We start from the raw sequence: 16838 nt of genomic DNA on the forward strand, positions 1-16838 counted from the left end.
AATATGGCTGGAACTTGCACTAGAGACTCAACAGGCTGAGCCTGAGGCCAGCAGGGGGACACACAAGGCAAAGATCAGCAGTTTACCCATTTCCTGAGAACTATCCCCACACTGACTCTGTTGCTCCATGTCCCCAAGTACCTTGAGGTAGGTAAAAGCTGTCCACTTCAGCTCCTGTGTCCCCTCAGGAGATTCAATGAGCCCCACGAAGCAAGCTTTCCAGATCTCCAGCACGAACAGTGGGGTGGGGATATGCTGTGGGAAGTTTGGAGGTGAGGCATGAGAGGGTGCCCACAGCCCCCCATGCTCCTGACGCTCCAGAGACAAGAGGCACTGCACAGCCCAACCATGTCTCAGCTCCAGGGCTGAGAACCGGGGATGGAAGGCTGAATGATAGAATTGTGCACTTCTGGTATCTACAGTCCAGGGATAAAGAGAAAACCTATTATTCCCAAGAAGTACAGAAACGACCCCCCATGCGCCCACAAATGACTGGCCCACCTTGGGAAAGTGGAGCCTTTTGGCCCCTCCCACCTGCATGCGTTTCACCATCATCAGCTGCTCCACCAGGGGCTGTGTCTCGCCAGTCAGGTTCATGGTGCCCTCCAGCAAGATCAGCGCATGGACAGTAGGGAAGCCGGTCTTGTGCAGCTTCTCTGAATGCACAGACAGCATTGTGGGGATGCTGAGGGGACAGAGATAGAAGACAGTGTTAAGGAGTGATGGTGAGAGTGGAAATCTTTCCACAATGCCCCAAGGCACTTTCTCTCTCTCCCTTCACTACCTCCCCCTGGAAGCCTGGTACCTCCTAATCAGTGTGCCACACTGCTCAGCCTGGCTCCGGAGCTGGGGGTTGCTGAGATTGGTCAAGATCTCCCCAAGCTTCAAAAGAGAATGTTCAATGGCAGTCCAGGAGGCTGGCAGAGAAAAGGAAAGGCAGAGACAGGATATGAAACAGTGGAGAGGTAGTTTGGCCCCAGACTCCTTGACTGTGGTACCAATTGGGCTCATGAAACAATGCTGAGAAGCTTCCCCTGAAGAAGATGTGGAAGCCAAAGCCCTGAAGGCGGCATGCACTGTTTCTAGAAGAGGTATGAGCAACAAGGACCAAACCTTGTAAAACTGCTCCCAACTGCCTGACTTTCAGGAGTCACATGGACTCACTTTAGCAGCCAATGAGAGAAGCGCAGGGAGGCTAAACCCTCCTCCAGAGGCCAGAACAGGGACACTGGCCATAAATCAGGAACAGACCAATCCAAAAAGCCCTGCTTGCAGCAGCCACTTCTACCCTAGGCAAGCTAGGATCCTAAACACCACGCATTCCCTTCCAGGCTTGGCCCTCACTGCTCTCGTCTTCTGGGACACCTCATTATAGCTTCAAGCCTCAGCTCCTCTAACCACTTGTCAGACTGGTCCCTCTCCTAAATACCCCCACACACGGGTACTACATGGATGTAACTACTACACATTTAAAACTTAATTAGAAGTCGCTTATCCTGGTTACAATTCCAATGGGTCAAATGATGAATAATGGCACCAACTAACCCATCAATCTCCATGTAGCATGGTGAGAAAGAAAGACAAGACCTAAGATCCATTAAAATTAAGTATTCATCCACTTTTCAGCCAATAAACATTTATCAAGTGCTCAAGGTAGAGAAGAGACTATCAATACAGCCCATTCTGACATAGTAGGTCTCTTTCTGGACTTCTCCCAGACAATAAGACATATCTGGAGAATAATAGAGTAATTTTCTAACAAACTCTCCAACTGGACCCTAAAGATAAGGACTTGGATGTTACCCATTTTACCATTCTTATCCATAGAAAACAGGTGGTCTGAAGCTACTGGAGCCCAAAAAGAGATTGTACCCTCAGGACCCCCCCCCCACTGCTGTAAGATTTCCCTCCCATAGATTTGTCTGTTCCAATAGTCAGGAAAGTTCCAATAGTTAACACCTAAACTTGAATGGAGGTGGCTGGAACACAGGCCTGACAGTAGACTCCAGGTGAAGAGTCTGTATCTGGAAGATGAATAATGCTGAGACAAAAAAGAGCAGACAGGTGAACTTGTTTTGTCTGCTAATGTGTTCATTTGTTTTCTAATATTGGGGATTGAACTCAGGGCCCTATGCTTGCTAAGCAAGCACTCTCCCAGTTGCACTAGAGTCCTTGTCATCTAATCTGCTCTCTCTATATGGTATACAAATCTTGCTATCCACTAGTGCATACACTTGTTGAGGGCAGGGACCCTGCCACATGCTTCTTTGGTAGTCCCCCCTTACCCCCCACCCCCAGCACCTAGCATAGGGCTGGGAATAGGACAATGCTCAGTAAATACCTTTTGGTTGATTGGCTCGGGCGCCACCCTGCCCAAGTCCCTGGGATGTATGCAATGCTTATGGGAGAGAGAAAAGGAAGTGGGATGGTTTCAGATCCTCCTGGAAAGAAGTGGGATGGCATCCTGCCTCTCCCCTCTCAATCAAAGGATCCCCTACAGAAGCAGCAACAGGTGGGGCACACAGGGGACATACAGGCCTCCTCTAGCTTGGCGATGTGCAGCAGAGCCCGGTTCTTGGTGCTGCTGAGGGTCTTCTCCAGGCACTGCAGACACATGACAAGCTGCTTCTCCCCAGTAGCTGATGTAACAGCCTCCAGTCCTTCCTGAATCCGTTCTGCAGAGGCCGCTGTGCAACGCAGAAGCCAGTGGAGGGCGCTGAGAAGGGCTCGGCACAGTCCAATGCACTCCTCGGCTTTGCCATGACAGCTACAGGAAAAGATACAAAAATCTGTCTCTGCTCCAATGGCTGAAATCTGACCCACACCCATGTTCCTCAGTCTCTGGCACTCCCCTACTAGGGAACAGATTTGGAAACCCAGTGAAGTCCGAGGGAAGACACTTAGCCCAGCCAACTTCCACCAGACAGGATTTCAAATGAGCTATTTCAAGTAGACAAGAGGCATTTTGTCCTAAGGGAATAAATAGAAAAGATAGGAATAGGCAGGTGGGGAGAGGAAATGGAGGAACCCAAAACTGGTCTCAGCTAAGTGCTAGGGGCTTCTTTACACTGAGAGAATGCTGGAATGTTCTTTACCCCCTCTTCCAACCCTTACCTTAGTCGGTCACAAAACATGTCTATGATATCCAGCAAAGCCTGGACACACAGGTCCCGGGAAAAGTCATCAAACTGGAAAGAAGAGTAGAGAGGTTCCAGAATGCCTGGTAACCCCCAGGTTTCCTGCATGGCAGCAGATGGTACATGCTTTTCTTGCCTCCAATCTCAGGTTTCAGACTCTGTACCCTTTCCATGTGGAAACAGACTCCTAATTCCAGTCCCCACTTCCCAGATCTCCCAGGAGAAGTGGCAAAACCAGAAGCATCATGGACTCTGTCCAGTCCCAGAAGTCACATGATCATAGTAATAAATAAAATGGACCTTGTCTGTCACTATCATAGGTCTGCCCCCACTCCCCCAGTGTGTGAGTGGTTGCGGTCATACCTTACTGATAGCTGTGAGGACAGAAGAGTAGGATACCATCTAGAGGGAAGGAAGAAAGATAGCATTCAGACAAGCAGACTACAGTGACGGGAACAAATACTGATGCTTCAAATTGATGTAGCTCTGAAAGCTCAACCCCTCCAAAAAACTTTGTGAACTTATTAGAAGACAGGTGATTGCCGGGTGCCAGTGGCCCACAACTGTAATCTTAGCTCTCACCAGGCTGAGATTTTAAGATTGTGCTCAAAACTAGCCCAGGAAAGCCTATGACATTCTAATCTCTAGTTAACCAGTAAAAAGCTGGAAATGGATCTTTAGCTCACGTGGTAGAGTGCAAACCTTGAGCAAAAAAAGGTCAGGGAGCGCCTAGGCCCTAGGTTCAAGTTCTAGCACATGTACACATACACACACACACACACACACACACAGAGATAACTCAGTACCAGTGGCTCCCACCTATAAACCTAGCTACCAAGGAAGCTGAAATCTGAGGATGAAGGTTTGAAGCAAGCCTAAGCATATAAATCCATGATACTCTTATTTCCAATTACCCAGCAAAAAGCTGGTATTGGGAGGTGTGGCTCAAGTGGAAGAATACCAGCCTAGAGCTAGGATAACAGGTGTGACTACCCAGCTAAGTTTGCACGCACACGCGTGTGTATGTGTGTGTGTGTAGTTTTTTTTTTTTCTAGTCCTAGGGTTTGCACCCAGGACCTGGGTCCTGTCCCTGAGCTTCTCTAGCTCATGGTTAGCATTCTACCACTCGAGCCACAGTACATTTTCTGTGTATGTGGTACTGAGGAATCAGACCCAGGGCTTCATTCATGCTAGGCAAGCACTCAAGCACTAAGTTGTTATATTTTTAAGAAACAATTAGAGAAGGCGCAGGAGTATACATCAATGATAAAGCATTTGTCTAGCACTCACAGGGCTCTGGATTCTACCCTAATCACATCAAACAATAGTAACAGTAACAAGCCAGTGTGGGTGGTGGTGGGTGGCTCACGCCTGTAATCCTAACTACTTAGGAGGCTGAGATCTAAGGATCTCGGTTCAAAGCCAGCCCAGGCACTAAAGAACATGGCACCTTATCTCCAATTAACCACTAGAAAAGCAAAAGTGGCGTTGTGGCTCAGGGATAGGGTGGTAGCCTTGAGATGAAGAGCTCAGGGACAATGCCCAGGCCCAGAGGTAGAGCAGTAGCCTTGAGCTAAAGAACACAGGGACAGCACCCAGACCCAGAATTCAAGCCCCACAACCAAGAAAAAAAAATAATTAAAAAAAAAACAAGCAGTAAAAACAGTGTCAATAAAATACAAGTTATGTTATGGAAAATAGTGACAATGGTATTCTCAAAATCAATGGCAAATCACACTGAAATGAAAATTCAGATACAATGACACAATAATCATCTGCTTCTTGAGATGTCTCTGCTTTAGTAGAACTCTCCAAAAATTTAAGAAGAAAATTTAACTCAGCCCCAATGATCAAAGTATGATGAACTGTCTTTCCATGCATAATTTCCCTGTCCCTTGAACAGGCAGCTTCCATCCAGAAACCTTTACCTAGAACTCTTGCATAGACAGAAGCAAACCAGAGAAAGCTTAAATACAATTAGTATTCAGAATTACCATGAGCAGGACATACTGTGAAGCCAAGGCTAGTGTCTGACAGTGATCAAAAAATTGGGAGCTTGCCTGGGCAGAATGACCATAACGTTCCAGGCTAGTGTTTGTTTATTTATAGCCCATGTCCCCATAGCAAGAGCTTGGCAGAGAACTAAAACTTGCTGGATACCAACCTCTAGGGGGAGCTGAATGTCCCTACTAAAAACAGACCCCATCCTGAGGCCCATACTGACTCCCCCCAGTTCCGTATGCTCTGAGGGATGCTGTTAGTTTAAATGAGTTTATAATTCCTCAGATTCAGACCTTTTTTTTTTTTAATTTTTTGGTAAATTCTGGATACATTTCCTAAGTGTTGATATACTTTCTCCTTTCTTGCAGAAAGATATAGCCTATTCTATTCTGATTAATACTACCAACCTAACTCTGACTCAGAAGCCCCCAAGGCTGGTGGCCAGCAGCAAGTGGCCTGAGTCTGACCCTCCATCTGCTCTCTAATCCGATCTGCTCTTCTTCAGATTCATCACCCCAAGCACTCCTAAGTGTCCTCTCCAAACACAATATTGGACCAAAGAGCCTCTTGACTCAGGGAAGAAGAAATTACTAATTTTACATAGTACTTGATAGGTCACAGAGGTCTGTCATGTCTATTTATTTCATTCTCTTTAGCTCTTTCTCCTCCTTGCCTCATCATTGTTTACACATCTCAAGATTTTTCTGTTTTAAAGAAAATGTCACACCTCCATTAGCCACCCTCACTCTTCTGCTCTTCCTAGACTTCCCCCTCCCCCCAATTGTGGGACTTGTTCAGGGGCTGGGCACTGTCCCTGAGTGCTTTCATTCAAGGACAGCACTTTACCACTTTGAGCCACTGCACCACTTCCGGTGTTTTTTTAGTAGTTAACTGGAGATAAAGAGTCTCTTGAACTTTCCTGCCTGGCTGAGATCTCTCAGCCTCCAGAGTAGCTAGGATTACAGGTATGAATTACCAGCACCCAGCTAATATGTCCCCCCCCCCCCCCAGTCGTGGAGCTTGAACTCTGGGCCTGGGTACTGTTCCCGAGCTCTTTAGCTCAATGCTACCACCCTACCCCTGGAGCCTCAACACCACTTCTGCTTTATATCTTAATTGGAGATAAAGTATCTCAAGGTTTTACTGCCCTGGCTGGTTTTGAACCTCAATCCTCAAATCTTAGCCTCCTGAGTAGCTAGAATTACAAGCGTGAGCCACCACACCCAGCCCAGCTAACATTTCTTTTTTATCCATTTTTTTTTTTTTTTTTTTTGGTGAGTCATGGGGCTTGAACTGGGCCTGGGCACTATCCCTGGGCTCTTCAGCTCAAGGCTACTGCCCTATCCTGGAGCCAAGTCCCACTTCCTGTTTTCTAGAGGTTAATTGGAGATAAAAGTCTCAGGTCTTTTTGTGCCTGGGCTGGCTTTGAACCAAGATCCTCATATCTCGGCCTTCTGAGTAGCTAGGATTGCTGGCGTGAGCCACTGTCTCGGCTCCAGCTAACATTTCTATACATTCACTGTCTCTATCTCCACACCTTCCCTTTAATGTTCAACCACTCCAATCACCTCGATCCTTGCCACCCTGTGAATCTTCTCATGAGGCCATCAACAAACTCTTGATATTAAACTCACTGGAACTCAACTGTGATCTCACCTGGCCTCTTGGCAGCTTCTGATAACACGAAATGCACACACAATTTTCAACCCTCTCCTTTTACTTTCCTGGATATCATATTCTCACATTTCTCCTTTCCTACTTGGTCTTTCAGAGGCCTATGAGGAATTCTTTTCCTGTGCATGTTCATCAGATATGAGTGGTTCTTCAAGAATTGGCTTGGGCCACTTCTCTTTACCACACTCTCTACTATTTTTTTCTTTCAGTCCCAGATCCTGAACTCAGGACCTGGGCACTGTCTTTGGATACATTTTGCTCAAAGCTAGTGCTCTGCCACTTGAGCCACAGCACCACTTCCAACTTTTTCTGTATGTGGTACTAAGGAATCAAACACAGGGCTTCGTGCATGCTAGGCAAGCACTCTACCACTAGGCTAGACTCCCTACTACTGAAGGCTGATGCCTTCTGTTATGGTTTCAATGTGTTGAAGTCCCTAGTTGGTGGATCCAATCAGTAAGAAGTAACTGGACAATGACGACTTCTGCCTTCATCAATGAATTGTCCCACAGATGAATTCAAAATTGGATGGTATTATTGGGAGGGAGTAGAAACTCCTGGAGATGAGGCCTAGATGGAGAAAGTAGGTGACTTACAGCACATTCTCGGGGGTTGTATCTTGTTCCAGGCCTCGTTCTGCTTCCCTCCTCTATACCCTTCTACCTCGATGTTCTGACCTACCATGCCCAGAAACAATATAGATGGCCAACAATAGACAGAAATCTCTGAAAACCAGTCTTTTTCCTCTAAATTGTTTATCTCAGAGACTGTGTCACAGCAGCAAAAACCCAACACATATATATACAACTACCAAATCAACAGCTCCTACCTAGACCTTCTTCTAAGTTGCATACATAAACCCTATGTACGCCTGACTGTCCTCTCAAACAGCTCTCCAAGCGACCTTGAAACTAACAAGGCCAGGATCAAACATGCTATCCTCACTCTCATTCCAACTCTAACCGTCTTACTCTGCTCCTGTTGTTTCTTCATGAACTCAGGAATTATCCAGTCTCCAAGTCGGAAACACCGCTATCATCTTGACTTCTTTCCCCTGCTGACTCTCCTCATCCAGTTAATCAGATCCTCTCCATGTCACTCCCTAAATTGTCTTTGGATCTATCATTTTGTCTGCTGTCACTTTTTAGTTTTATAGTGATATCACTTCTCATTTGAATCACTATCATAACCTAAATCAAGGGTTTTATTAGACACAGATATACCATTTATTTACACATTATCAATATTTGCTTCCAAAATGTATAGAATGAATACTGGCTTCAGACATTTAGCCTATAAAGTTCAAAATATTTACTAACTGGTCCTTTATTTAAAAAATGCAAAACAACAACAACAAAAAACTCAGCATAGATGGTCTCCTGCCCTACATTCTAAGTCTCTTAAACTAAAACTACCACCAGAGTAGTTCTAAAATTAATTCATAAGTTTCCAAAATTAATCTACAAAGTCTAGAAAAACCTCTACTAAAATCCTAAGGCTTTTGAGGAAACTTAACAAGTTTGATTCTAAAATTTGTCTGGAAAGTGACAAACAGCCTGAAAACAGCCAAGAAATTTTTGAAGAATAAAACAAGTGAGGGAAGACTTGCCTAATCAGATGTCAAAACAGAGTATAGTAATCAAAATAATAGAACAGGGCCGGGAGTTTGGCCTAGTGGTAGAGTGCTTGCCTAGCATACATGAAGACCCAGGTTCAATTCCTTGGTACCACATACGTAGAAAAAAAACAGGAGTGGTGCTGAGGCTCAAGTGGTAGAGCTCTAGCCTTGAAGAAATCCAAGGACAGTGCTCAGGCCCTGAGCTCAAGCCCAGGACTGGCAAAAAAAAAATAGAGCAGGGGGGGGCCGGGAGTTTGGCCTAGTGGTTAAAGTGCTTGCCTAGCATGCATGAAGACCCGGGTTCGATTCCTCGGTACCACATACATAGAAAAAAAAGCCTGAAGTGGTGCTGAGGCTCAAGTGGTAGAGCTCTGACCTTGAGAAAGTCCAAGGACAGTGCTCAGGCCCTGAGCTCAAGCCCATAACTGGCAAAAAAAAAAAAAAAAAAAAAATAGAGCAGGGGATGTAGCTCAGTGCTAGAACATCTGCCTAGCAGGTACAAGAACCGGGGCTGGATCCCCAGTGCAACAAACAAAGCAAAGCGAAACAACTGGTAAAGTACTGGCATAAGACAAACATAGTACTGAAATGAAACTAAAGTATCAAGAAGCAAGTGCTGTCGATAAGAGAATTTAAGATATGACAAAGAGGCTTCTCAATAAAGACAGTAGAGTCCATGTTAGGAATGTGGTTTAGTAGGAGAGTGCTTGCCTAGCATATATCAAGTCTTAAGTGGCTTAGTAGTAGAGTGCTTCCCTAGCATGCATTAAGCCCTAGGTTCGATTCCTCAGTACCACACAAACAGAAAAAGCCAGAAGTGGGGCTATGGCTCAGGTGATAGAGCACTAGCCTTGAACATAAAGAAGCTCAGGGACAATGCCCAGGCCCTGAGTTTAAGCCCCAGGACTAGCAAAAAAAAAATAGAGTCCACTATCTATTTGGAAAATTAAATGAGCAACCTGGACTCCCTCCCTCATCCAATACACTCTAAATGGACTAAACAGAAACAGAAAAAAATATCTTCCTCTCCTCCCTCCCTTGCCCCCCTTCCCCCTCCTCCCCTTTCTTTACTTCAGTACTGGAGTTTGAATTGAGGGCTTCACATTGCTAAGTCTCCAGCCCTATGTGCTGGCTATAGATGAGATAAGGTCTCACCTGCCATTTGAGCATAGTTCTGGACCACAATCCACCTATTTTAAGCTTCCCCTCATAGGATGACAGGCTAGTGCCACCATGCTTAGTTGAGAGGGGGTCTGTAAACTTTTCTGCCCGGCTGGCCTTTAATCTCAAACTTCCCAATCTTATCCTCAAGGGTAGTTAGGATTCTAGGCAAAAGCTACCAGCATCCAGCAAAGTCTAATTTTTGTTGGCAAAAAGTAGAGAATATATTTAGATCCTTCAAGCAAGGAATTCTTTAAGCAAGAAAAAAGCCATTTAGGGAAAACAAAAAGTGCAAGAATGACAATGAAAATAATTTCCGTGTTAAGGGCCCAACTTGATGGCAGTGCTTGCTCGGTATATGTGAGACCCCAAGTGTCATTTCCAGCCCCCACATCTATCAACCATCCCACCCCACACAAAGCAGGCACTGGTGGCTCATGCTTAGCTACTCAGGAGCCTAAGATCTGAGGATCATGATTCCAAACCATCCAAGATAGGAAAGTCCGTGAGACTCTTTATCTCCAATTAACTACCAACAAACTAAATCTCCAATTAACTACCAACAAACTAAAAATGGAGCTATGGCTCAAGGACAGTGCCCAAGCCCTAAGTTTAAGTCCCACAATTGCAAAAGCTAAGCAGGTGGCTTATGACTGTAATCCTAACTACTCATGAGGCTGAGATCTGATGATCGCAGTTCAAAGCCAGCCCAGGCACTAAAGAACCACTAAAGAATGTGAGACTCTTCAATTAACCACTAGAAAATGGGAAGTGGAGCTGAGGCTCAAGGGACAGGGCAGTTGCCTTGAGCTGAAGAGCTCAGGGACAACACCCAGGCCCAGAGTTCAAGCCACTACTGAATGAAAAAAAAAATGTAAATATATAAAGATTAAAAAACGCAGGGTTAGGGATATATGTCAGTAGTATAGCATTTGCCTACTAATTATAAGACCACGAGTTTGACCCCTACCACCACAAAGGAAAAAAAAACAAAAACAAGGCCAGGGGGCAGACAGTATAGCCTAGTTGTAGAGTGCTTGCCTAGCTGCACAAAGCCCTGTTAAGTTTTTTTGTTTTGTTTTTAAATCAGCAACTCAGCTGGGCACCAATGGCTACTGCCTGTAATCCTAGCTACTCAGAAGCTGAGGATCGCAAGTCAAAGCCAGGCTGGGCACAAAAGTTCATTAGACTCTATTTCCAATTAATCACCAGATAGAAGTCCCAACACCAACAAAAATAAATAAATGAACAAACTACTCAGAAAAGGCTGGAAGTAGTGCTGTAGCTCAAGTGGTAGAGTGCTAGCCTTGAGCTAAACAAGCTCAGACAGTGCCCTGGCCCCATAGTTTAAGCCCCAGGAATGGAATAAAAAATGAACAAGCTTTTTACACTAGGCCCAGAAACAGCCTTGGATTGTGATCCTTCTCTATTTCCCAAGGAAATAAAGTGGGGGAGGGGGTCATGGGACTTGAACTCTGGGCCAGGGCACTGTCTGAGTTTGTTTAGCTCAAGGCTAGCACTCTATCTTGAGCTCTTCAGCTTAAGGATACCGCCCTACCCCTGAGCCACAGCCCCATTTCCCATTTTCTAGAGATTAATTGGGGATTAAGAGTCTCAAACCAGGGGCTGGGGGTTTGGCCTAGTGGTTAAAGTGCTTGCCTAGCATGCATGAAGGCCCGGGTTTGATTCCTTGGTACCACATACATAGAAAAAAGCTGCAAGTGGTGCTAAGGCTCAAGTGGTAGAGCTCTAACCTTGAGAAAGTCCAAGGACAGTGCTCAGGCCCTGAGCTCAAGCCCAGGACTGGCCAAAAAAAAAAAAAAAAAAAAAGAGTCTCAAGCCAGGGTGAGACCTGGCTTTGAACTGAGATCCTCAGATTTCAGCCTCCAGAGTAGCTAGGATTACAGGAATGAGCCATCACGCCTGGCTTAAACAGCAGAGATTCTAAGCATGCACTGCATGCCTGGCCAACACTATTTTTAAAATACTACTAAGGTGTTACTTTGCGCTATCATGCCTGGCCAAAACTATTTTTAAAATACTACTATTTTTTTTTTACCTTTTTCACTCTCATTTTCTCACAGTTGTGCAGTGGATTCAATAATTAAAGTAAGCCCACCTTATTCACAAATTTCATCTGGTTTTAACCATACATGGTCAATAAAAAAAACAAATAGCCAGTGCCAGTTGCTCATCCCTATAATCCTAGCTACTTAAGAGGCTGAGATCTAGAGAATCACAGTTCAAAACTACCCCAGATCAGAAAGCCCATGAGACGACATCTCTAAAATAACAGTGAAAACCAGGGCTGATGTCACAGTTCATTTAGTATAGCCCCAGCCAAGCAAGTAAGGCAAGTCAGGAAAGGGTCCTGAGTTGAGACTTCAGTACCAGCAAAAAATAAATAAATAAAAAATATAATAGCCATAGTAGTAATAGTAGTAGTAATAAATTTATTAAAATCATAAGTTTCAAAAAATTTAAATACGTTCACAGACACTCCATAGCTTAATAGAGCTGCTCTCAGTCCTTTCTTTCTTTTTTGTGGGTCATGGGGCTTGAACTTGGCCAGAGCTCTACAGGTGTTGTCCCTGAGCTCTACAGTTCAAGGCTACCACCCTACCCTTGAGCCAAGCCCCACTTCTCATTTCCTCGAGGTTAATGTTTTCTAGAGGTTAAATGGAGATAAGAGTCTCCAGTCTTTTTGTGCCTTTTGTGTCCTTTTGTGCCCGGGTTTGGCTTTGAACCTTGATCCTCAGATCTCGGCCTCCTGAGTAGGTAGGATTACTGGCGAGAGCCACTGTGCCCAGCTTGCTCTCAGTCCTTTCTAAGTTATCACCACTTGTGTTTAAATCATTATGATCTGCTGTTTCCCTACCTTTAATTTTGTGAAAATATACTTCCCAAAATAGTTAACACAAGAGGCTGACATCTGAGAACTGCAGTTCAAAGCCAGCCAGGGTAGAAAAGTCCATGACACTCTTATCTCCAATTAATCAGCAGAAAGTTGGAAGTGGAGCTTACATCAAGTGTTAGAGCATCAGCCTTGAGTGAAAAAGCTCCAGGGACATTTCCCGGGCCTTGGGTTCAAGCCCTACTGGCACCAAAAGGCAAGACAAAGGCTATGGTAATCCACCTAAGGCAAAAAGGAACATAATGTGCTTAATTTAAAGCAATAAAAGGAAATTTTAAGATTTGTTGAAAACAGCATATGATTAGCAAAAGTTGGGCAGCAATATGGGAAAAACGAATCCACCATCTGCAGAATTTGAAATAACTTGAAATAACATCTATTAATACTACAAAGATGTATGTGACAATAAATTGTGTCACAGCAGTGTAGCTTGCTCCATGTAGTTCCAAGTTACGGATCTCAGACCTGTTGTGTATCTAGTCAAGGTGAATTTGAGTTCACTTTTTGTGTCTGTCTGCCCTAGTTCTGGGGATTGACCTCAGGCACTCAAGCCCTGGCTCACATTTCAGTTCACAGCTGGTACTCTACCACTTGAGCCAGGCATTCACTTCTGGTTTTCTGTATATGGAGATAACAGACTTGTGGATTTGTCTGCCAAGATTGTATCTAAACTGAGAGCCTCAGAGCTCAGCCTCCTAAGTAGCTAGGATTTTAGGCATACGCCACAAGCATAAGTAAATTTAGGTATCTTTAAAAAGCACTGAATCCTGCATTCTGATAATTCATGGTGATCTTCTTAGAACCATATGCCTACAGATAGCAAGGACTTATTATAGCTGCATTAACTCAGCAATGGATACTTTCCAAATGACCATTTTATGATGCTCCAAAATCCATTCAAATGGTAAAATATCCATTCAAAGTGCAAGACAGCCAAGAGTATGACCTAGAGGTAGAGTGCTTGCCTAGCATGCAAAAAGAGCCAGGTTTGATTCCTTGGTACCACAGACTTAGAAAAAGCTGGAAGTGGTGGGGGGCTCAAGTGGTAGAGTGCTAGCCTTGAGGAAACTCAAGGACAGTGCTCAGGCCCTGAGCTCAACCAGGACAAAAAAAAAAAAAAAAAAAGGCAAAACAGCCCTATCACTATATGTACATCTTAGTGTAAAGGTGATCACCTGGCATGATTCTCTGCACCATGGGGCACTGCATGAGGTAGGCCAAGGGTTTGTTTTTGGTGTGCATACTGGGACTTGATCCAAGGGCCTGGCATTCTTGCTTAGAAGGCTCTTCCTTTGCTTTTCTGCTCAAAGCTGGCACCTACCACTTGAGGTACACGCTATATCCCCACTTCCAACTTTTTGCTAGTTGGAAATAAAAGGGTTTTTGGTGTTTGTCTATCTAGACTTTAAACCTCTATCCTCAGATCGCAGCCTCCTGAGTAGCTAGGATACCAGGCATGAGCCATATCATCCAACTAGGGACCAATGGACTTTTTAAAATTTTTAGCCAGTCCGAGGGCTTGAACTGGTTGCTGTCCATGAGCTTCTTTTGCTCAAAGCTAGCACTCTACTACTTGAGCCACAGCTCCACTTCTGGCTTTGAGTAGTTTATTGGAGATAAGAGACTCAAGAGCTTTCCTGCTCACACTGGCTTAAAACCACAATCCTCAGATCTCAGCCTTCTGACAGGCTAGGATTACAGGTGTGAACTATTGGTGCCTGGCAGGACCAATGGAGTTTAATACAATGAAATACAAAATATAAATTGAACTGGCCCAGCAGTTCAAGCTTGTAATTCTACTTACTCAGGAGATTAGAAGGATTGTAGTTCATGGCTAGCTCAGGCAAAAGGTTATGAAGCCAGGTGCTGGCAACTCACGCCTTCTAATCCTATATTGTTACTTACATTCAAGTACAATGAATTATCTCAAATTAGCTCAGATATTTCCTCAGTTCTAATCTCTATGGTAGATATTAATTTTTTTTTGCCAGTCCTGGGGCATGACTCAGGGCCTGAGCACTATGCTTGGGTTTTCCCTCAAGGCCAGGGCTCTACCACCTGAGCCATAGCACCACTTCTGGCTTTTTTCTATGCATGGGGTACAGAGGAATGGAACTTGGGTCTTCATGCATACTAGGCATGCACTCTACCACTAGGCCAAACTACCAGCCCCTGGTAGACATTAATTTTTATGAGTAATATAATACACATAAACAAAAGCTGTGTATGAAAATAGTTTTTCTAGCCACACCAAATTGTTGTCAATCCTTTCTGTGGTACTGGGGATCAAACACAGAACCTAGTGAATGCTAAGCAAACATACTACCACTGGGCTACCTTCCCACCTCTTATTTTCAGTACTTCCAACACTACCACATGACTTCTGTCTCCTAATTTTTTTTTTTTACCAGTCCTGGGCCTTGAACTCAGGGCCTGAGCACTGCCCTTGGGCTTTCTCAAGGCTAGAACTCTACCACCTGAACCTCAGCACCACTTCTGGCTTTTTTCTATGTATGTGGTACTGACAAAGCGAACCCAGGTCTTTCATGCTAGGCAAGCACTCTACCACTAGGCCGTGCCTCCTAATCTTTGCATTTGCTTTTCACACTCTAATTCATCTGCCTGGCTAACTCCTACTCAACTTTGAGGTCCTGATTTAAACACCACTTCATCTAGACTGCGCTGACTACATAAAATATCCCCTCCCTATCCTCCTATACCATCTGTAATTCATCATAATCTTTATCATAAACCCATCCTGTTACTGTTTACAGTCCACATTACCCACAACATTTTTTTTTTTTTTTGTGAGTCGTAGGGCTTAGACTGTGGGCTTGAGCACTGTCCCTGAGCTCTTCAGCTCAAGGCTACCTCTAGAGCCTCAGCCCTACTTCCTGTTTTCTAGTGGTTAATTGGAGATAAAAGTCTCATGTTCTTTAGTGCCTGGCCTGGCTTTGAACCACGATCCTCAGCTCTCAGCCTCCTGAGTAGCTAAGATTACAGGCACGAGCCACTGCACCCAGCCTACATTCTTAATGTAATGAAATCAGGTCTAGTTCACAGCTGCCTGACACAGACAAACATTTGTAAATACTTATCAATAGAACAAGTCAAGTGAATATAATATTCATCACCACAAATGAAGTGCCATATTAAAAAAAAAAAAACAAAACCCTGAAAGTTCAAAGAAGTAATCAGGAGAAGATATAGACTGAAAATTGCACTGACATGTGCAAATTGTCAAGCGCAAAATCTTTTTTTTTTTTTTTTGTGCTGTTTCAGAGGCTTGAGCTCAAGGTCTCATACTTTTGCTTGGCATTTTCACTTAAAGCAAGTGCTCTACCACTTGAGCCATACCTCATACCTCCACTTTTGGCCTTTTGCTGATTAAATGGAAATACAAATCTGCTCAAGCTAGTTTTGAACTCCCATTCTCAGATCTTGAGTAGCTAGGACTACAGATGTGAGACATTGACACCCAGCTCAAAACTCTCACTTGTTTTTTTATGGGAGGGAGAGAAGCTAATGTTAAAAGAGTTTACCTGGGAACTAATGGCGTACTTCAGGTAAGAAAGGATAAGAGGATTGGGAGAAGGTCCAATCATAGCCTGCTCCAGTAGTGCTTCTGCAAGGCAAATAACAAGGTAAAGCAGAGTGGTTACAAGTTTTCTGGGTTTACCCCTCCCATACGAAGGTATGCCCATTTCACCGGAGACCTGCCAGGTTGAGAATGTCCCAGGTGGCTCCTTTGGGAAAGAATTTCTTCATGTTGATTGCCCACTGGTAGTCGCTCCATCGCTCCTTCCAAGCCTGCAGAATGGCTTGCTTCAAGTTCACCACCTTCATGATTTTACTCCGAGGAGACCGGGCTGGTGGCCGCCAGCTTTGAGATAGGAGAAATGGAGTCGGAGAAGAGATGAGGCCGGGGGTGAGGTGGGGGATGGAGGGGGGAGGAACACGGCAGGCGGAGTTCTAAAAATTTAAGAGTCGGGAAGATATAAGCAAAGCGGAGAAACTGGGGGTGGGGGGACGTCTAGCTCCTCTCAGGACCTCTCCTCCGGTGCCAACCTTCCCTCGAGTCCGCACTGACAAGAGGCGTCACACCCGCTAAGACAAACACAGACGGGGGCTCCGCTGCCTAAGTGAGCCCTTAGTTCTAGCTTCGTTCCTCCTCCACTGCCGCCACAAATCCAGATCCACCCCTACACACACACTTTCTGTGCCTTCTCCATACCTGAAACTCTCAATTCTTCTCCTTTCATTCACCACCTCTGCAAATTTGAGCCTACCGGACCATCAAGTTCTAGATCTTCGGCAGCGCCATCTTGGCGCC

The 16838-nt window shown here is 44.7% G+C and overlaps 1 protein-coding gene across 1 annotated transcript in view; it reads right to left on the bottom strand.

Annotated features, from left to right (window-relative positions):
* Window positions 1–16838, bottom strand: part of Med24 (mediator complex subunit 24) — a 29235-nt gene extending 12397 nt beyond the window's left edge. Inside the window, exons 1-9 of the mRNA XM_090350783.1 lie at window positions 16740–16838; window positions 16222–16388; window positions 16048–16130; window positions 3501–3539; window positions 3115–3188; window positions 2535–2767; window positions 806–917; window positions 535–685; window positions 142–255 (exon numbers count right to left, since the gene is read on the bottom strand). Of these exons, the coding sequence (XP_090206909.1) occupies window positions 142–255; window positions 535–685; window positions 806–917; window positions 2535–2767; window positions 3115–3188; window positions 3501–3539; window positions 16048–16130; window positions 16222–16351 (936 nt within the window). The 5' untranslated portion in view covers window positions 16352–16388; window positions 16740–16838. The remainder of the gene's footprint in view (window positions 1–141; window positions 256–534; window positions 686–805; window positions 918–2534; window positions 2768–3114; window positions 3189–3500; window positions 3540–16047; window positions 16131–16221; window positions 16389–16739) is intronic.

Source organism: Megascapheus bottae, chromosome 17 (assembly GCF_031878675.1).
Source record: "Megascapheus bottae isolate mThoBot1 chromosome 17, mThoBot2.hap1, whole genome shotgun sequence".
NCBI lineage: Eukaryota > Metazoa > Chordata > Mammalia > Rodentia > Geomyidae > Megascapheus > Megascapheus bottae.